Source organism: Gossypium raimondii, chromosome 6, assembly GCF_025698545.1.
Source record: "Gossypium raimondii isolate GPD5lz chromosome 6, ASM2569854v1, whole genome shotgun sequence".
Classification (NCBI taxonomy): Eukaryota; Viridiplantae; Streptophyta; class Magnoliopsida; order Malvales; family Malvaceae; genus Gossypium; species Gossypium raimondii.
Genome location: NC_068570.1, coordinates 53960977 through 53982086, shown reverse-complemented (window position 1 = coordinate 53982086; position 21110 = coordinate 53960977). Strand labels below are relative to the sequence as shown.

The 21110-nt window shown below is 36.2% G+C and overlaps 1 protein-coding gene and 1 long non-coding RNA gene across 2 annotated transcripts; one reads left to right on the top strand and one right to left on the bottom strand.

Moving 5' to 3' along the window:
- The first annotated feature begins 6079 nt into the window (after positions 1 to 6079).
- On the top strand, positions 6080 to 17209 carry LOC105772645 (clathrin heavy chain 1). The gene is made up of 31 exons (XM_012594042.2): positions 6080 to 6386; positions 6625 to 6829; positions 7527 to 7615; positions 7765 to 7843; positions 7986 to 8113; positions 8593 to 8691; positions 8781 to 8889; positions 9259 to 9338; positions 9433 to 9660; positions 9750 to 9815; positions 10217 to 10333; positions 10430 to 10627; positions 10754 to 10870; positions 11027 to 11086; positions 11351 to 11437; positions 11531 to 11614; positions 11706 to 11840; positions 11927 to 11989; positions 12077 to 12181; positions 12254 to 12366; positions 12476 to 12728; positions 12820 to 12956; positions 13038 to 13316; positions 13402 to 14404; positions 14548 to 15033; positions 15137 to 15307; positions 15384 to 15569; positions 16104 to 16226; positions 16379 to 16489; positions 16630 to 16807; positions 17006 to 17209. The coding sequence occupies exons 1-30, from the start codon at positions 6342 to 6344 to the stop codon at positions 16795 to 16797; spliced, it is 5124 nt and encodes a 1707-aa protein (XP_012449496.1). The 5' UTR covers positions 6080 to 6341; the 3' UTR covers positions 16798 to 16807; positions 17006 to 17209.
- A 2511-nt stretch (positions 17210 to 19720) lies between these two features.
- Positions 19721 to 20233, bottom strand: LOC105772646 (uncharacterized). The gene is made up of 2 exons (XR_001126838.2): positions 20067 to 20233; positions 19721 to 19956 (listed from the first exon to the last, which is right to left on the bottom strand). It is a non-coding gene; the product is annotated as an uncharacterized LOC105772646 (long non-coding RNA).
- Positions 20234 to 21110: the final 877 nt, after the last annotated feature.

Here is a 21110-nt window from a genome sequence, read left to right as displayed (position 1 = left end):
ATTAGCAAAAAAAGCCACATATCTGATGCGGTTAATAACGCGGTATGAGTTATTATTTATTATTTATTTAAAAAGGATAGACATACAAAGAAATAATGGCATATTATTCTCCGGAACCACCAGAGCCCGAGCAGGAGCCCCAGCCAGATCCGGAACAATCTGGGTTCGTCGGTTCAGATAGCTATCATCCGGAATTGCCAGGCACTGACAATTTGCCGAGCTTCTCAGGGCCAGAATATGCATACGACTTTGAACTATTCGGATCCTACTCGCCCAGCCCATATCCGCAACATTATGGGACTCCTCAGTGCATCAAGTTCGCTTGCCGGCGAGGGACCTGTTTTACTACACCACCACCGCGCAAATGATAATGTCACGTCATGAGCACCCGAACGTGACCGTCGACCTCCGAATAGGTATACCCTAGGACTACACCATCGAACCATCAATTTTAGGGGTGTATGACACATGTTTGTACATTAACACGTTTGTACTTTTTGTATCAATTAAATTATTCTAATTTAATTATTCTACTTTCGATTATTGTGGTTATTGTTCAATTTCTTTTACTAATTTAATTATTTTAAAGTTGCATTATATTAATGCTTAATTTAAGGTTATATGCCTCCATTTTCGATGTAATATTAATAATTCCAAACGCCATATATTATTTTATTACTTAATTTGGATACAATGTAATCATAATCATTTGTATAGTTTTTATACTTACACATAAAAATTTTACAATATTAGGTCAATTACGACCCGATCCGGACGACTGTCCAACATGAAAGTTTCGGTTAGGGCATTTATTCCGACTATGACCACTTAACCTGCATATTCCACAACGCTTTCCGTCAGACTTCTCCCGATGTCCATTTCATTACGGATTACGCTTGATCATGGACGACCTCTCTGATTCCTCCGACCCTCTGTCTGGGAGAAGCTCGAAAGTCGTCAGAGGCACCTCCCACGTTGATAGGTTAGGCAAGACGGGGAACTCATTTTCCCAGACACGCAATGTGCGCTCCAGCGTGTACACATCATCGATATATTGTTCAACATTGACGTCAACTTTAGCACACGCTGCTACGACATGCGCACAGGGATAATGAAGTGTTTCGAACCTTCTGCACTCGCACCGTCGGTTCCGGAGATCAACTCCGTAGGACCTAGTTGGTATACCAGGTCGACGACTGATGCTCTCAGTAACTCGAAATGTTTCCAGTCGTCGTGAATATATTTCTACATTCATTGACCTCGCCAACCGACGGTTTGCGACCATTGTATCCCTGACATGTTCGACAAATACGTGTCCCACCTCAATCTGGTCGACTTGTCACGACCCATTCTTGGTATCAAAGTAGCCACCTATAGAAAGTAGCGAAAATACAGATGCAATCGGAAGATGACTTGTTTTTAACAAAACAGCGTTGATCCCCTCGACTAAGTTTGTGGTCATTTGACCATAACGAAAGCCCTCGTCAAAACTTTGAGCCCATTGCCACGGCTCCATTGTGCCCAACCATTGTCGGAAAGATGTGTTTGTCTGCTCATCCATGTCACTCTCAAGTCGGATCATTTTTTGCCAGAACATATGTGGCTCTAACTCGTACGCTGCATACATATTAAGAAAAATAAGTTCTAGTAACTCCATAACATGAAACATTACAACTTATATTGAAAATATAAGGTTATCATTTACCCATTGCCACGACTTGTCTCTTCCAGTCTGCATTCTTGTAATCTTTGTGGAAGTTAGCCGCAATGTGACGGATGCAGTAAACGGATCTCCACGGCACACCGGAACGTCTGATTGCTGCAATTAAACCCTTCTCTCTATCAGAGATGATGCAAATGTTATCGTTGCTAATAACATACCTCCGCAGGTTTGTGAGGAAGAATTCCCAAGACTCCATGTTCTCTTTATCTACGATAGCAAATGCTATCGAGAGCGCGTTCATTGCTGCGTCTTGAGCAACTGCAAGAAGTAAGATCTGTGTATATTTTCCATACAGCCAGGTCCCATCCACCTGCACAAGTGGCTTGCAGTGGGGAAATGCCCGCACACATGGATCGAACGTCCAGAACATCCGATGGAAAATCCTTTTTGCCGGCTGTAACTGGTCATCCAGCCCGTAATATGGCCTTGTCTGCAACTCAATCACAGTCCTCGGTACATACTCCCACATAGCAGCTATCCAACCTTGAAGCTCGTTATACGATGAATCATAATCTCCATACAGTTGCTCCATCGCCATCTGTTTAGCAATCCATGCCTTCCGATATGAGACTCGATACTGGAATCGTGCTTGCATTTCGGCAATCAGTACCGAAACTTTAATGGTCGGCATGTCCTTCACCATTGGCATGATACACGTACAGATTGTTTTTGAATCAAGTTTTCCATGATCTTCTGTCATACGTGTTGATGTACATGTATGAGGACCAACAAATTTTCGTATCTCCCACATCTGAGAACTTTTAATGAATGCAGCTCGCACCCGCCAATTGCAGCCTTCCGCTGCCTTCCAACACTCCCCAACATATATTGTCGGAGTAGACACTGTGACTTTATAATCAACTGATATATTCATGCTTGTCTGTTTGATGGCATATACGCACTCTTCTTTACAACTGAATCTCTGGCCTATGAATAACTCCTCATCATCAGATGTTACGGCCAGCCCGTGACGATGAACTATTTCAGGGTACTCTGGGAACTCAGCTACATACGCTGCGTCGGGGTTTATGAGCAACATGTGTGGCCCAGGATTATTGTGTATCAAAATATGCCGCATCTGCTCCCCGATCGAAGAAGCGTTAATGTCTTCATCGTCGATATCATCAGGTACATCGTCCACATCGGGATCACCGTCACTATCGACCTCTTCATCCCAATGATCGCCACCACCTTCTTCTTCGCAACCACCTTCTTCTTCACCACCAACCATATCAACATCGGGTGTAATATTCAGGTCGATACCGATCCTACCCATACTTGATTCACTATCAACGTATGATATTGAGCCACCATCCGCGGTTCTTCACCGTCTTCTTCATCGATGCATTTTGCTCCATACCGACTAACTCAAAGAAATAAGTGAATCGGTGCATTCTTGTCACTCCCATTCCCACAGAGAGATCGACCATTGTCTCAACGTCTTCGTTGTTCGCAAGTTCCATTTCACGAATTTGACCGGATTTGTCGAAACCGGAAACTTGTAGAAAATTTTACTATCCTTCTCCCACAACGTCTTAAAATTTTTGCATTAATCCTTGCCTTCATTTCATCAAACGAGACATTTCTATTAAATCTCATTGCTATTTATTGTCGACATTCAAATACACATCCAACACTTGTTGTTAAGATGACTCAAATCGAAATAAACGCATACAAAAACTTAGCATCCATCTTCAATATTTAATCATCAAAAAATAAACAAAATCTCGTAAAACATCTTGCACGGATAATAAAATAAATAACTTAAATAAAAAAACTAATGTTTCAATATTCAATTTTGTACATGAAAGCCATTTAACCACTAATCCTAATAACTAACACAATAATAATATTAATAATTTTATATACAAAATAATACTAACTAAAATTATTAATAACTAACTACAAAAATAATACTAATTTTTACTAACAATAATACTAACTAACATCTTAATAATAATAATAATAATAATAATAATAATAATAATAATAATAATAATAATACTATAAAATTTTTATTTTTGTAATATTTTGATAATAAAACCCTAACTAAAACTATTAATTTGAGTTTTATTGATTTTAATCTTAATAACTAAACTAAAACAAAAAAAATACAAATTATACAAAACAATAACAATAACATAATCAATTATTTTTAAAGAATACCGATTTTCTCTTCTCTTTCTCTCTTTTCTTTTTTTTCCGCAAACACCTCTTCTTTCTTTTCTTTTCTTCTAATTTTTCTTGTTTCAATGGATGAGTTCGTGTTTATAACACAGTGGTGCCGCCAACAGGAACCCTTGTTTGGTGCCGCCAACAGGAACCCTTGTTTGGTGCCGCCAATGTGGTTCCTTCTTTGGTGCATGCCAAAGTGTTCCTTGACCTGTGGAACTCACAAATCGGTCCGTGTTTTTTTTTCTGTTTTTATTTTTTTGTTTTTTGGTTTTTTGATATATTTTGGTAAATAAAAAATTATATATATTTTGGTAAATAAAAAATGTATAACATTTTAGTAATTTTTATTTTTTATATTATTTTTGTAAAAAACCCTAAAAAGTTGTTCTATTAAAATTGAAACAAATTAGAACTAAAATAATAGCCAAATTAATAATAAAACAAAGGTATATTTGATTAAAAATAAAAAAAAATATATTTAATATATAATTTGGGCCGGGCCAGGCCCGGGCCAAAAATTTTACCCGATGTCCGGCCCGTTTTCTAAAACGGGCCTCATTTTTTTGCCCAAACCCATATTTCGGGCATATATTTTTACTCGAACCCTCCCATTTTTCGAACGGGCCATCGGGCCAGGCCGGGTAGCCTAACCCCATGATCACCTCTACATTGTGGTATGATAAACATATATTGGACAAATGCCTATTACGATAAACATATCTTGGAAGTGTAGATAAAGATTATTTATTGAGACTTTGGATATGACTTATATATAATGCTCAACACTCACATTATATAATTTCTTTCCAAGCTTAGCCAGTACAATTCCTTACATGTTGCTCATTTTACTCACTTTCAAGCACGCATAAGGGTCACTAATTCGTTCCAATCTATGAGGTATGAATTCTAGGCTAATCAACACCCATGCATGGCGAGTTCAATCTTATAATTAGATTTCAGCTTAGAGTTAGACTTCAGCATAGAGTCAGATTCAAGTATAGAGTTGGATTCTAGCTTTGCAGCTAGTCTAACCAATTCCATTAAATGATGTTTGCCTACCAACTAAGCTTATCCTTCACATTGCTCATTTTGATGTGCAAGTGACTCATGATCAGGGGTGGAACGTTATAAGGGCCTAAGACCCCAAATTTTTGAAAAATTTTATTTTATTTTTCTACTTTTTAGAAGATTTTAATTAACCCCTTAATTTTTTTTAAATTCTCACTGTACAGTTTAATTTTATTTAAAAAAATTAATTAAGCTCTTAAAATTCTTATTAATCTGATAAAAATTTAATTAAACCCCATTTTTTTAAAAAATTCTTATTAAACTCTTAAATTTTTTGAAAATTTTACTAGACCCCCCAAAACTTAATTTTAGGATTTGCCACTGCTTATGATATGTGAGAAATTGACTTAAGGCAATGTCAAAAAAGTTAGTTGAGAATTAATTTTTTGTGTTTCCAAAACGATTATGGGCATGATGTTATATGTCAATTAGCAAAAAATGAACCATGATAAACTAATTCTCTAACAGGATTCTACTTTGTGACATCACGACGAAATTGAAGATTTTTTATATGACAATGACATGTACCATGTAGGTGATATGGAAAATGAATAATTCAACTATATTCCGGGAGAAACTTTGGATCCAGAGCAGGTAGTCAAAGAGATGAATTGATTCTCATATAATATTCAAGATGCATATTGATTGGAGTAGGTTTGGACATAAATTAAGGTTAATAAATTCAAACATAAATGAAAATTATAACCATAATGTAATCCGATGTTATTATTGAAGAAAGTCGGCTCTCCACTATCATCTTTTATTGTTCAGGGAAGTACCGATTGAGAATGCAAAATTTTAGAATTGTAAAATGCCTTTGTCATGTTTTATAGAATATTATACACAACAATTATTTAAAACCTACATAAATTTTAAATGATATTTAGCGAGTCCAACACCAAGTAAGAGTCGAATTTACATGTGTTTTTTAATTTTTTGGATCCTCTAATTCAGTTTTTGTCACATTTAACATAGGTTAATACTATCTATTTACATTTGCTTTGCTTTTGCAAATGACCCCTTTCAAAATAAAAATAAAAATAAAAATGAAATTTGGACCGGGTTGTCACCCGGATCCAGCATCTACATTAAATCCAAGAGCAAGCTAATGCGCACACCAGTGTTTCAAGGCACATTTTTTACACGTCCGTTCCACTTTCTCCGGTGCCTTGGATTGGATCTCTCCCATCTGCTTCACTTTCTCTCTTTTCAAATGCTTTAATTCTCTGCCTCAGATCTCTTCGCAAAGTACTTTTTTTATAGTTTCGCTCGTCTCTTTCTCAGTGTTCAGTTTTGACTCGCGATTGAAAGATTCAATCTCAACCGTTAGATCCGCTCCTGATTCGTGGATCTTCATCTTTCGATCTGAGCCACCATGGCGGCCGCGAACGCTCCCATCGCCATGAAGGAGGTTTTAACTGTAAGTATTCTTCTTTCACTCTCATTCTCTCACTCTTTCGTTTCGGTTCGGTCGTTTATTTTATAGAAAATTCAGCTGAATTATAGTTAATCAACGGTTGCCAAGCTTAATCGAATGCTTTATAAACTTTATCAGATCTATTATCTGTAAAACCTGCTTAGATCTGTTTGAAAGTTGCTCTTTACGTTTTGACATAGTGAGAATTTTGAGTGATCTGGATGATGTTGTCTGTTTGCAGTTGCCGAGCGTTGGTATTAATCCGCAATTTATCACATTCACGAATGTAACTATGGAATCTGATAAGTATATTTGTGTGAGGGAAACCGCGCCACAAAATAGTGTTGTGATCATCGACATGAGCATGCCGATGCAGCCGTTGAGACGGCCTATTACAGCTGACTCTGCTCTCATGAATCCAAATTCTAGAATCCTCGCTTTGAAAGGTTAGTTACCTAACTGCCAGCCTTAAGTTGTTATTTTTATTGAAGCTCGTTAAATGTGTGTAGTAATTGATAGTGATTATTAATTATTTAGCGTTTTTGTTATTGATTAGTGGGTTGTATATTTAATATCGCTGTCTTGTGTGGTCCATAGAGCACATATTGGATTCATGATATTGATCTGTTTTGCATCTGGCCTTACAAAGAACCTAGTTGTGTTTGAGGTTTTTCTTAATGGAATACTTGTTTACAATATATTTTTCAAAATGATACTTACCATCCTTGTGTTTAATATTTGTTGCTTGCTTTTTGCTTCTAAATGAACAAATGAATGTTGCCATACATGTTAACTGCAAGGACCTTGCTTATGGAATCTTAGTGTATGTGATATACGGTCATAGTAATTATCACTTCCCTATTGTTTTATCCATATATTCCTTGGATGTATTTGCAAATCAAACGGTTGTTCAGCACTGCTTAGAGTAAGCATGTTGTTATAGCAGAAATTACTTCAATTTGATCCTGTAATGCAACAAAAATATGGTTGAAATGGAAGTCATACAAGTGCTTCACATTCCTTTTAACAAAACTAATTAAGGGAGAAGGAGATTAAATATCTCTAGTATAAATTTTATGTCTTCTTTAATTTTTAAAATCTATCTATGCTTTATGCTAACAGAATATGAAATTGCTTTTGTAGCTCAACTACCGGGAACAACTCAAGATCACTTGCAAATATTTAACATAGAGATGAAAGCGAAAATTAAATCGCATCAGATGCCTGAACCGGTCAAATTCATTTACTGTCTCAAGTTTTTCTTTTTTTAATGGTTCCAATTTTGTTATTGCAGTATCTGGCAGCCTCCACATTACTTGTATTTCCTTAATACTGAACTTGATTGCATGACCTTAGCAAAATGTCCTTGGTTCATTTACAGGTTGTATTCTGGAAATGGATTACCCCAAAAACGCTTGGTCTGGTCACACAAACCTCCGTGTATCATTGGTCAATTGAAGGTAAGAAGTTATTCTGTTAACTTTTCTAGTATCCCAGGTGCTGTTTTTTTTCAGCTCTAAAAACTTCTTTTTCTGAATGTACTTTTATCTATTAAACAATATTTTGTGTGTTACAAGTCTCACTGCATCTTATTTCTGGCAGGTGATTCTGAGCCAGTTAAGATGTTTGAGAGAACAGCAAACTTGGTGAACAATCAGATAATAAACTACAAATGTGATCCTTCAGAGAAGTGGTTGGTTTTGATTGGAATTGCCCCTGGTGCACCTGAGGTAGGTGGTGCCTTATCAATGCTTTCTAAAGGTGTTTTTTTAAGGGGTTGTTGCTTCATTTGTTTTGAGTTTTGGGATTTGGAAAACTGCGAAATGTTAAGTAAATTTTGTTCTATGTCAAAAACAGAATTTTTAAAGTAACATACTCAAAACATTACCCTAAGCTAACTGTGCCTAAGAAGTTCTTCTAGCTGGCGTGGTTGTTATGTGGCCCATAGCTCAAACTGCTATAGAGAACTCTGAATTAGTTTATGACCCTTATGGGTGATTAATTCTGTCTCTTGTAGTGTCCTTTAGGATTTGCGTCCCTGTAATCCCCTTTTTTAGTTTTCTTTTCCTTTTCCTTTTCCCCATCTTGTCTTTCTACTGTTAGAATAGTTCTTTGCATAATCATTATTACTGATGAAATTCGCTTTCTAGAAAAATGTTCTGCTGCTACTGTGTAATTCTGGTTTGATCTACGTGTCTTGTCTCTTTAGAGGCCACAATTGGTGAAGGGGAACATGCAACTTTTCTCCGTTGATCAGCAGCGTAGTCAAGCTCTTGAATCTCATGCTGCTTCATTTGCACAATTTAAGGTAAGGAGATTTCTTTGTACTTTATTCCCTAGATATGATACCCTAATTAACTAGCCTGCTTATTGTATATGCTTGTTTGTGTTGTGCAGGTTCCAGGAAATGAGAATCCTTCTATTCTTATTTCTTTTGCTACCAAGAGTTTTAATGCTGGCCAAATTGTATCAAAGTTGCATGTAATTGAACTTGGTGCCCAGCCAGGTCTGCTTGCTATGATGTCTGTTATACTTTTGTTATCTCCTTGTTGTATATAAGGGGAAACTGAGGGTCTTTCTAAGTGAATTCAAAAATGAAAGTAAAAATAAAAATAAAGAAATAGAGCAATTTGCCATTGCCCCTTTCAGCAAGTCAAATAACATTTGGGGTTTAATTCAGTAATCCTAGAATTTTATCTGTAGCAAACTCTAAATCATGATCTAGACTATTCTAAGTTAATTTTGATGGGAGGCATGTGTTGGCCCTGCCTGTATATTAACTATTTTCTTGAAAACAACGTAGTAGCTACAACATTGTGTTGTATCTCCTGTCTATTTAATTTCGAACCTTTTAACAGAACCTCTAATATGACAGGTAAGCCATCATTTTCAAAGAAACAGGCAGATCTATTCTTTCCACCAGATTTTCAAGATGATTTTCCAGTTGCAATGCAGGTAGTATAATGTCCTCAACTTTGATTGTTTTTCTTGGTAAATCTTTTTTCAAACTTTTGTGCCATTAATAAGACATGTTTCTGTTAAATGGCAGATATCACACAAATATAGTTTGATCTACGTTATTACAAAGCTTGGGCTGCTATTTGTTTATGATCTAGAGACTGCAACTGCTGTATACAGAAATAGAATAAGTCCAGACCCAATATTTTTAACATCTGAAGCTTCATCGGCAGGAGGGTTTTATGCCATCAACAGGCGAGGTCAGGTGTTGTTGGCTACTGTAAATGAAGCAACAATAGTGCCATTTGTTAGCAGTCAAGTATGTTTTTGTGCCTTTCATGTGTTTTCTGGTATCAATAAGGTGAGACATTCAGGCTTACAACTTTTCCGGGTTGTTTTCTGTTTCAGTTGAACAATTTGGAGCTTGCTGTCAATCTGGCTAAAAGAGGAAACCTTCCAGGTGCAGAGAACCTGGTAAGTTGATTGATGTGTGTATAGCTTGGTCTATGGTTTGTGGATCTTTGCATTGGAATGACAATTGAGAAGTAAGAACCTGATATTATTAACCGTAGGTTTTAGTTCCCAGACAATAATATCCCAAGGAGTAATCTATATTATCCAAGAGTTACTTTTGTGGTAACTTTCTTCAATGATTCTGGGATCTCTTCGGTCTTGCTGCAATGCTGAGATTGGAGATAGCATTTGGATTGCATAATTAGATTTTGTGTTCTCTATATCTGATGCTGCGTGTTGTTAACAAGAATATGTAGTTTAAGTTATTCAATTTTATCTGTTTATTTAGATCCTTGTTTATGATTACTTTGTTCTTTTAAGAATATACTAGGGTTTTGATTCTGTGGTTTTTAATATCTCAGGTTGTCCAACGTTTTCAAGAATTGTTTGCTCAGACAAAGTATAAAGAAGCTGCTGAGCTTGCAGCAGAGTCTCCACAGGGGATCCTTCGCACGCCTGATACAGTTGCCAAGTTTCAGGTAATATTTGCTTTTCCCTTTTTGCTAATGCAGATTCTGGTTTTTATGTTTGTGTTGATTTTATCTGAGGCAGAAATGTTTATTTGAATGCTGCAGAGTGTACCTGTGCAAGCTGGGCAGACACCACCACTGTTGCAGTATTTTGGTACACTTTTAACAAAGGGAAAGCTCAATGCCTTTGAGTCATTGGAATTATCTCGACTTGTGGTAAATCAAAACAAGAAGAATCTTCTAGAGAATTGGTTGGCTGAAGATAAATTGGAATGTAGTGAGGAACTTGGAGACCTTGTGAAGGTTTGTTTTGTTCTCTAATAGAAATGTATCTGTATCTTATTCAGTTGTATCTAAATTTCATTTTAAAATTGGGACTGTTTTGACTCTTTTTTGCTGCCTTCTACTTTCATTTTGCTTTTGTTGTAGACTGTGGATAATGATCTTGCACTGAAAATATACATTAAAGCTAGAGCAACTCCTAAAGTTGTCGCAGCTTTTGCAGAACGTAGGGAGTTCGACAAAATCTTAATATACTCAAAGCAGGTAATTGCTGCATTTTCTTCGCTGTTAGCATTTTCTGGTGTGATTAATGTGTGCTCTCCTTTTTACAGCCTATCAAGATGAGAATTTTTCTCCACTTGCTTTTTACATTTCTGTGAATGCTTGCATTAAATATTCATGACTAAATTGTTTCCTCAGGTTGGGTACTCTCCTGACTATCTCTTCCTTCTGCAAACAATTCTTCGTACAGATCCACAGGTTCGTCATTCTTCTTCTTGTAGTCTTTAGTGTTTGAGGTGTTGAAGGCATGCCATATGACCAATTGATAAATATATTCAATTGTGTTAATTCCCTTCATTAGAGCCTCTTAATTAAAGTTTTATGAATATTCTGATTAAAGTAAAAGCTTCCTTTGTTTTATTGTTTGCCAATCAACAGCTACTATTATGAGATTTTTTTAGGGGATTGAATCTGTGTAATTTTCATGGACAAATGGGTTCTTGCTTGTTGTTTTACTTGCAGGGAGCTGTTAATTTTGCATTGATGATGTCTCAAATGGAGGGAGGTTGTCCGGTTGATTACAACACTATTACTGACCTCTTTCTTCAGGTCTACTGCTCATCAAATTGGTTGTGTCAATAACCTTATGTTTCTATGCAAAATACATGAGATTGTTTCCTTTTGCTATCTGCCTTTTTTCAGAGGAATTTGATACGGGAGGCTACCGCATTTCTTTTAGATGTTTTGAAGCCAAATCTGCCAGAGCATGCTTTTCTACAGACGAAGGTTATATATTTTATGTGCTGGTTCAGCTAATCTAATTGGTTTTAACTTTGAAAAGAATAATTTAAGGTCAACAACATTCTTTTCTATGCAGGTTTTGGAAATCAATCTAGTAACTTTTCCTAATGTTGCTGATGCCATCTTAGCAAATGGAATGTTCAGTCACTATGATCGCCCTCGAATTGCACAACTTTGCGAGAAAGCTGGTCTCTATGTGCGAGCTCTGCAGGTAATTATCTTATTTAGATTTTTACTTGTTGCATTTTGTGTGGTTTTAACTTTTAGGTAATTATCTCATTGCTCTTTTTTCTGCAGCATTACAGTGAGTTGCCTGACATTAAACGTGTCATCGTGAACACACATGCTATTGAGCCTCAGGTACATGTCTCTGCTATCTTTATCTCCTGGAAAAATTAGACTACTAAATCCTGATATATTTTTATTCAATAATAATTCTATTTTCAGTCGCTTGTTGAGTTTTTTGGCACTCTTTCACGAGAATGGGCCTTGGAGTGCATGAAGGACCTTCTTCTGGTTAATCTAAGAGGCAACCTTCAAATAATTGTTCAGGTAAAGAATGTTATATAATAGTATGCTAATAATGTTTAGTAAATCACCGAAGGCTAAGCTGTGGCTCTGCAGGTTGCCAAGGAGTACTGTGAGCAGTTGGGTGTTGAGGCTTGCATAAAACTTTTTGAGCAGTTTAAGTCATATGAAGGATTGTACTTTTTCCTGGGATCTTATTTGAGTTCAAGGTAAGCTATTTAGCAAACAAGAAATGTCCTTTGTTTGATAGGGCATACCGCAGATATATCTAATATATCTAATATGGCACTTACTATGTTGGTTCTGATTATGGGACAGTGAGGACCCCGATATACACTTTAAGTACATTGAGGCAGCTGCTAAAACTGGACAAATAAAGGAGGTTGAGCGTGTGACCAGAGAATCAAACTTCTATGATGCTGAAAAGACAAAGAACTTCCTGATGGAGGCCAAGCTTCCTGATGCTAGGCCCCTGATTAATGTTTGTGATCGATTTGGGTTTGTTCCTGATCTGACCCACTACCTCTACACAAACAACATGCTCCGTTACATTGAAGGTTATGTTCAGAAGGTATACAATTTTCTTGACTGGATATGTTTTCTGGCATATGATATGAGTTTAATTTAAACCCAGGTAATTGTGAACTTGCTTCTTTTGACAGGTGAACCCGGGCAATGCTCCTTTGGTAGTGGGGCAGTTGCTTGATGATGAATGCCCTGAAGATTTTATTAAAGGTCTCATTCTCTCAGTCCGTTCCTTGCTTCCAGTTGAGCCACTTGTGGATGAATGTGAGAAGAGGTGATTTTTTACAATATCTTTGGTCCTCATTTCCTTTGTTCACTACTTTGTGATTCTCATTTTCCTGCATGTGATTTCCAGAAATCGACTTCGTTTGCTTACGCAGTTCTTGGAGCATCTTGTGAGTGAGGGAAGCCAAGATGTGCATGTCCACAATGCTCTTGGTAAAATCATCATTGAAAGCAACAACAATCCAGAGCACTTCCTCACAACCAATCCTTACTATGATTCCCGGGTTGTTGGTAAGTATTGCGAGAAACGTGATCCCACCTTGGCAGTTGTGGCTTACCGAAGAGGACAATGTGATGATGAACTTATCAATGTCACAAATAAGAACTCGTTGTTCAAATTGCAGGCCAGGTATGCAATTCTTTAGTTTATTTATGATGATATATCAGATATTTGTTTTTAAGTGGCTTATAGGTGCATCATCCTTTGATCACAGGTATGTTGTTGAGAGGATGGATGGCGATCTTTGGGAGAAGGTTCTAAATCCTGAAAATGAATATAGAAGACATCTAATTGATCAGGTTGTGTCAACTGCTTTGCCAGAAAGCAAAAGTCCAGAACAAGTCTCTGCTGCTGTTAAAGCTTTCATGACTGCTGACCTGCCCCATGAACTAATTGAGCTTCTTGAGAAGATTGTGCTCCAAAACTCTGCATTCAGTGGGAACTTTAATCTGCAAAATCTACTTATTTTGACAGCTATCAAGGCAGATCCCTCTCGAGTTATGGATTATATTAATAGGCTAGATAACTTTGATGGACCAGCAGTTGGAGAAGTGGCTGTGGAAGCTCAACTATATGAAGAAGCTTTTTCAATTTTCAAGAAGTTTAACTTAAATGTTCAGGCTGTCAATGTTTTACTGGATAACATTAGAAACATTGATCGAGCCGTGGAATTTGCCTTCCGAGTTGAAGAAGATGCTGTTTGGAGTCAGGTGGCAAAGGCACAACTGAGGGAAGGGCTGGTGAGCGATGCAATTGAATCATTTATCCGTGCAGATGATGCTACTCACTTCCTTGATGTCATCCGAGCTTCTGAGGATGCTAATGTCTACCCTGATCTCGTGAGGTACCTTCTGATGGTCAGGCAGAAAGTCAAGGAGCCCAAGGTTGACAGTGAACTCATTTATGCATATGCAAAGATTGATAGACTGGGTGAAATTGAAGAATTCATTCTCATGCCAAATGTGGCTAATCTTCAAAATGTTGGTGATCGATTGTTCGATGAAGAGCTATATGAGGCTGCAAAAATAATATTTGCATTTATATCTAACTGGGCCAAGTTGGCTGTTACACTTGTGAGACTTAAACAATTCCAGGGTGCTGTTGATGCAGCACGGAAAGCAAACAGTGCCAAGACATGGAAGGAAGTTTGCTTTGCTTGTGTTGATGCAGAGGAATTCAGATTGGCACAAATATGTGGTCTTAATGTTATTGTGCAGGTGAGTTTACTTTCCAGTTGACTTGCAATTTTCAGGAGCAATAGTCATTGCGCATACAGTTCTCCTTTTCTTCTTCTCATGTTTGTCTGTTGGAGACGGTTTGGCCCCAATGATTTTGACCATTATGTTTGCTGATTTTCTAGGTGGATGACTTGGAAGAAGTCAGTGAATACTATCAGAATAGAGGATGCTTCAATGAGTTAATCTCTCTTATGGAGAGTGGTTTAGGATTGGAGCGTGCACACATGGGTATCTTTACTGAGTTGGGAGTCCTGTATGCCAGATATCGTCCAGAGAAACTTATGGAGCACATTAAATTGTTCTCTACGCGTCTCAACATTCCCAAACTGATAAGAGCTTGTGATGAGCAGCAGCATTGGAAGGAACTTACCTATTTGTATATCCAATATGACGAGTTTGATAATGCTGCAACTACTGTCATGAACCACTCTCCTGAAGCATGGGATCATATGCAGTTCAAAGATATTATTGTCAAAGTTGCTAGTGTTGAGCTCTATTACAAGGCTGTCCACTTCTACTTGCAAGAACATCCAGATCTCATCAATGATATGCTGAACGTGCTTGCACTTCGTGTGGATCACACTCGTGTTGTTGACATTATGAGAAAGGTTCAATTCTGGCAAAAGATGATCTAATATTGAAATAAACGATTTTCTTTGTTATTACCATAGTTCATTTTGGTTTCACTATTATTTCCTTCTGGAATTTCAGGCTGGTCATCTACGTCTTGTGAAGCCATACATGGTTGCTGTTCAGAGCAACAATGTATTGGCAGTAAACGAGGCATTGAATGAGATTTATGTGGAGGAAGAAGATTATGATAGATTAAGAGAATCTATTGATTTGCATGATAACTTTGATCAGATTGGACTTGCACAAAAGGTGAAGTGCTCTTTTTCTTACATTCGTGTTTGGTGTTAGGTTTGTTTCTGATATTATTTCCAAATTGCTTGTGTAGATTGAGAAACATGAGCTGCTTGAAATGAGGCGTGTTGCTGCATACATCTACAAAAAGGCAGGCAGATGGAAGCAGTCCATTGCCTTGTCAAAGAAGGACAACCATTACAGAGATGCAATGGAAACAGCTTCACAGTCTGGTGAACGTGAACTTGCCGAGGAGTTGCTTGTTTACTTCATTGAACAGGTACTGACCTCATTCCAAAATACATTAAAAAAAATATATGCTGACTGATTATCTGTTTGGACTTTGGAGGTGGAAAGCATTACACCTTTTTGGCCAATTGCTACTCCTAATTATGTTATTGTGCTCTCTTCCACTTGTTCCTTTCCGGTGCAAATATAAGTTATGCTTTTCTACTCTTTCATTTTCTTGAAATATCTGTCTGACACTTATTTCCAGCGCATATTTGGACACGGTTAATGGGATATGACCTTCCAAGGACTGTTCAAATAGATGGAAAAACTTTAAAAAAAAAAACATAAATATACTTTGTGCCAGACACATTTTTTGTATCCCACACTAACATCCGAGTCTGAGTAACATAGAAAGTATAGACCATAGTACTCAATTATCGTACTATAGGTATAGGACATGGAAAGTATAGTTAACTGATATTTGTTTTTGCACTATGGTGGTTTTCCTTATGGTATTTCACTATAATGTTGGTTATTGTTTTGAATTGTACTTAATTTCAGTGTTGATGTTCTCTTTGTACAGGGCAAGAAGGAATGCTTTGCATCGTGCCTCTTTGTCTGTTATGACTTAATTCGAGCGGATGTTGCTCTTGAACTGGCCTGGATCAACAATATGATTGATTTCGCATTCCCATATCTGCTGCAGGTGATTTCTGTGCTCTGCCGCTTTCAGTATCATCAGTTAATAGGGTTTCATTAGCTAGAATGCTTGGATGGTTGATCTTAGTTCAACCTGTGATTTTTTTGTTTCGAGATTATGTTGTTTGAACCTTGTTTAATTTCTCTTTGAATTTACAGTTTATCCGTGAATATACTGGCAAAGTTGACGAACTTATCAAGGACAAGATAGAAGCTCAAAAAGAAGTAAAGGCTAAAGAGCAAGAAGAGAAAGAAGTCATTGCACAACAGGTAATAATAACTTGGAGAGCCGAAAATTGATCTGCTTTTTCTTGATAATGTATTCTCTACCCCTGCACAGTGGGAGTAGATAGATTTTCGACTGATTCAAAATGCTTCTTACTGATAAAATTAATTGCCTCACATTGCAGAACATGTATGCTCAGTTACTACCTCTTGCCTTGCCTGCACCGCCAATGCCAGGAATGGGAGGACCAACAATGGGTGGTGGATTTGCGCCTCCACCACCACCCATGGGAGGAATGGGAATGCCTCCGATGCCACCTTACGGCATGCCACCAATGGGCAGCAGTTATTAACTCATGACAGGTTTGTTTGAAAGACTTTTTTTAGCCGAGTTGATTCCGTCTGTTGCTGTGACAAATAAGACATTGATATCCTAGTTCCAATCATGGCAATTTCTTAAGGCTTGAAGACCAGTTTATAATAATCCCATTTCTATGTTTCATCTGTGTGATATTATTATGTTCTAATATTCTCTTCTTTTCTTTTTTTACTGTTTGGTAGAAAGAGGCATATTTTTGGATGCTGGTAAGAAGGTAAGCCGAGGATTTTTATCACACATGCATATTTGTATTTTGTAGTTTTATTTTCCTTTAATGTCCTTGGAATTGACCCAGCAGTATATACGAGAACACTTCCCACTTCATTGTTTCTTATTTTTGCTTCATTCTTTTCCTAAATCGAAACAGAAAATTTGTTTATGATTCATATACATGTTTTTCTGGGCTGCTCTTTATTGGTAGAATTTGTTGGCAGTATATACATGTATATCTTTTCTATATAAAATAAATATTATTGCTGGTCTTTAGTTAGATTTGATTATTTTGATCGGAATGGTGATTATGTGATGCGAATACGTGTCCAAAAGGTTTGGAATCCAAAAAATTAAAATGGCATGCCACGAAAGAGTAATGCACGTATGATGTAATTATGGGGAAAAAAAAAATCAAGAACGGACTGAGAGGATCGACCAAGTTTATGTAGATTTTGATCTTCCGAACACGTAATTGACCTTGAAATCAAGAACAAGATCTTGATCAGAGTTTGAATTTGATGTGTTCCGATGATCCGCCTGAACTGCTCTCTGAGTTCATTGAGTTGTTAAAAGCTTTGCTCCTTGGCAATGATAACAATGGCGATCAAGTATTTGTTTCATTGCTTATAAAAAATAAAATTTTGTTTCATTAAAAACCGTTAAACAGTTCCCTTGATGCTGTTTTATACATGGTTCGTCGTTTGGAAGATCAGACGATCAAAGCAGAAAATATAGCTTGTTCTTAGCGTTGTCAATTCACATAATGAAAGTATGTATATATTACAATTGCAAGTTTGCGATAATGAGAGATGCTTCGTACTTGGTTTATGTTTCCTCGATTAATAAAGATGGGACCGACAATTCAAAACTTTGATTCCTGCCGTTTGGAGGTGAAAAAAAGAAAAGGGTGAGAAGACGTCGCAATTTGGTCACTAAATGCGCGCTCATGTTTGGTTTGTCTAAGAGAGAAATAGAGGGATACAAAAAGAAAATGACAAGGTTGGTAGAAGCTACTGAGAGACTTTGTACCATTGGGGTTACATTAAGTGAGCTTAGTTGGGTAAAAAAGTGGAGAAATGGGAGGAGAGAATGAAAAAGTGAAACGAAAATAAATTGAGTGTCCTTGGTTGGGATGAAAATAGGAGAGGATTATTTTCCATGATAATACATAAAAATCAATACTTCTAAATTGGAATGATTGGAGGAGAAAAAATAAAGGAAATATGTATACTAATTCAAAATTATGTATTTTCAGATGTTTTATTTCATTTCCTTCCATGTTTTAACTCCACCAAGCAATGTATGGAAAAAATTATTATTTTCATTTTTCTCTCCCTGTGAAAAAAAATTATGTTTTCCATCTTTTTAGGTTTTTATCCTTCTAAAAAAAATTCATTAAAGCCTTGTAATCTCTTGAAATGATCTTATTTCTTGGAGAAAGAATTTCCCCTGAAGCTCTCGACGTTGACAACAATGTAGAGCTCACTCGAAGCACGCCTTAGGAGAGAATCACTGCTCACCTTTGTGTCGAGCTATCATGGAATCCGACGGCTTCACGCCCCTAGATGAACGAGCATTAACGACACAAGGGATACCACCGCCACTTGCCTTTAATGGAATTGATCATTGTAAGGCCTATTAATGGGTTTTGTCCGATCACCGACGCCACTGGCTTGGTGAATCATCAAGTAATGAACTTTTCACGTCAAGGGCACAATTAAAGTCTACCTCCCTCTAAGGCTTATTTTGCTTTCTTTTCTTTTTGCTAAGGTTACTTCTTGATAGTAGAGCCTAAACTTTTGCAACTTATAATAGAAATGAGTATATAGGTCTTCAATTTTTTTCCATGCCTCAATGTTTCATTGCAGAATAACCTCATCTTTTACTTTTCATTTCTCTCAAAACATGCGATATTTATCCAAATATGAATATAATCCTCAAACAATTAAATGTATTTAAAGAACCTAACATACTAATATTATTTGAATATGAACATTAGAATAAAATCCTTGTTGAGACTCTTTCTGAAAAAGTTCCTACAACCGATCTCTGCCGCACGTTAGTACATCTTCTCCAATTAGTGACCTATATAACATAGGTCAAGGGTTCATACCTCACAAAAGGTGAAACATTCACACCCTCTTGGTGGATGGCCATACACCCAAAGTCGAAGCACTCCCGGCTTTGTGAATCAAGCCCTCAAGGTAGTCGCCGGACGGGAGACAAAAACCCCAATAAACAATACTTTTGATTGTTGGGGACCAATAGTCTCCTTCGAAAATTTCTACCGAATCTCTCAACAATGCTTAAAACAGATTCAATTGTACCTAGAAAGTTCTCTAAAAATATGAATCTAGAAAACCATAACATATTAATACGAAACACATTCATATATCTAACAAATATACCGCCAACTAAGTTGAATAATTAATCGGCATAATTGTTGATGCAATATTTTGAAAGGTATGAGTTCGAATATTCTTATGCTCATATGTAGTTCTATATAAAAAATCTGACAATCATACCAGAACTTCTAGAATCATGTCCCAAAGAAACAAGCTATATCTCATAAACTTAGTCAATAACTACATCCCCCAAAATCAAATCTGTAGCCATAATCTTCCATTTGAAGATAAAATGAGAACGCCAAGTGCGTGCAACTTTGAGCCAAAAATATCAGAAAATTAACATCCAAAGCCATAAGCTTTTAATAGAAAACACAATAACATGTTTCCAGAATATTCAAAAGGTTTCGATAAAGATAACTTAAATCCTTTTAAAGTAAAGTATCCATCAAACAACAGAAAATCTAAAGAAACATAGACCAAATTGCTAGCTTTAAGATAAAATTAGACTACTTAGATCTTTGCCTCATCTTTCTTCTCTTCCTCTTCAACCTCCTCATGCGCTTCTTCTTCCACTGATATTAGCACAATTAAAAAAAAAAAAAAACCCATATCAATATTTCAATAAAAAAAACAATCAAATAGATCAAAAAGAAAATCATGGTTTGGGTTTTGACGTTTTTACCTTAGCTCTCATGGTGAAAAGGGTTCGAAATCGATCTCCTTTTGCAGTTCAAAACCACTCGTGTAGTGTTCTTCTACGGAGGCTGCGAGGAAAATGGGGAAGAGAAAGGTAAGGCTTTGAGATTATATATATAGGCTTAAAAGCTAAAACCCTAAATCCCTAATGGCCTTTCGGTAGTTGGGCTTTGTTATTATATGTTGGGTTAAACCATGAATCGGCCTATTTTAGCCCAAAATCAAGTTTAGGGTTTCTCAGGTTCCCTCCAGAAGAAAAAAAAACACCCTTTAAGCTGGAATCGAATCAATTTTGGACTATTTTAAAAGTCTGTTTTAGTATTAAAAAAATACTGAAATATTATAATTTTTATATTAATATTAATATAAATATTTTATAATTATATTTAAATAAATAAATTTAAGAATAATCATATAAGTTGATTAAGCAAAACTTCAAAAATAAATTTGTATAATAATCTGATTGAACTAAAAAAAGGAAAATTATTTAATATATCGTCAGTGTATTATAGGGTGTAGAAAAAATTAATTACATAAATAAATATGACACTTGTCACACTTTTAATCCGTTTGTGAAATTTTAAAACTCCATTAATAATGTATCAAACAATTACCGTAATCTCTTAGGATAGAGATATTATATCGATATAATTTTACATATAATAACTAATCTAAGTAAATAAGTGCTAGTCATTATCACACAATAATTTAATTTATAATATTTCCAGTCTAAGGGCACACAGATTTTTCAGATGCAATTAAAATGCCAAATTATTGAATGATTAAAGGCAAAAGAAATATTAATTAATTCACTGAAACAAATCTCCACCTTGCATTATCCCAATTAAAGTATTTTCTGGATCCTTCATAAAGTATATATTATAAATTATATAAAAAAAACAGTCGTGCTTTAACCTAATAATTATCCATATACTCAGTTGGACCCAAAAAAAAAGAAAAAAAACCCTTGTCATGTTTAATCAATTATATCTGGAAAATTGCGAATATGTCCCTATTGTATTTTGATTTT

What these genes read in the sequence shown, in the direction of transcription:
- LOC105772645 (XM_012594042.2), top strand. Translation starts at nt 6,342, where the DNA reads ATGGCGGCCGCGAACGCTCCCATCGCCATGAAGGAGGTTTTAACT. An exon ending in ATACAGTTGCCAAGTTTCAG is followed by an intron (nt 10,334 to 10,429) that starts GTAATATTTGCT and finishes TGAATGCTGCAG; the next exon opens with AGTGTACCTGTGCAAGCTGG. An exon ending in TTACTGACCTCTTTCTTCAG is followed by an intron (nt 11,438 to 11,530) that starts GTCTACTGCTCA and finishes GCCTTTTTTCAG; the next exon opens with AGGAATTTGATACGGGAGGC.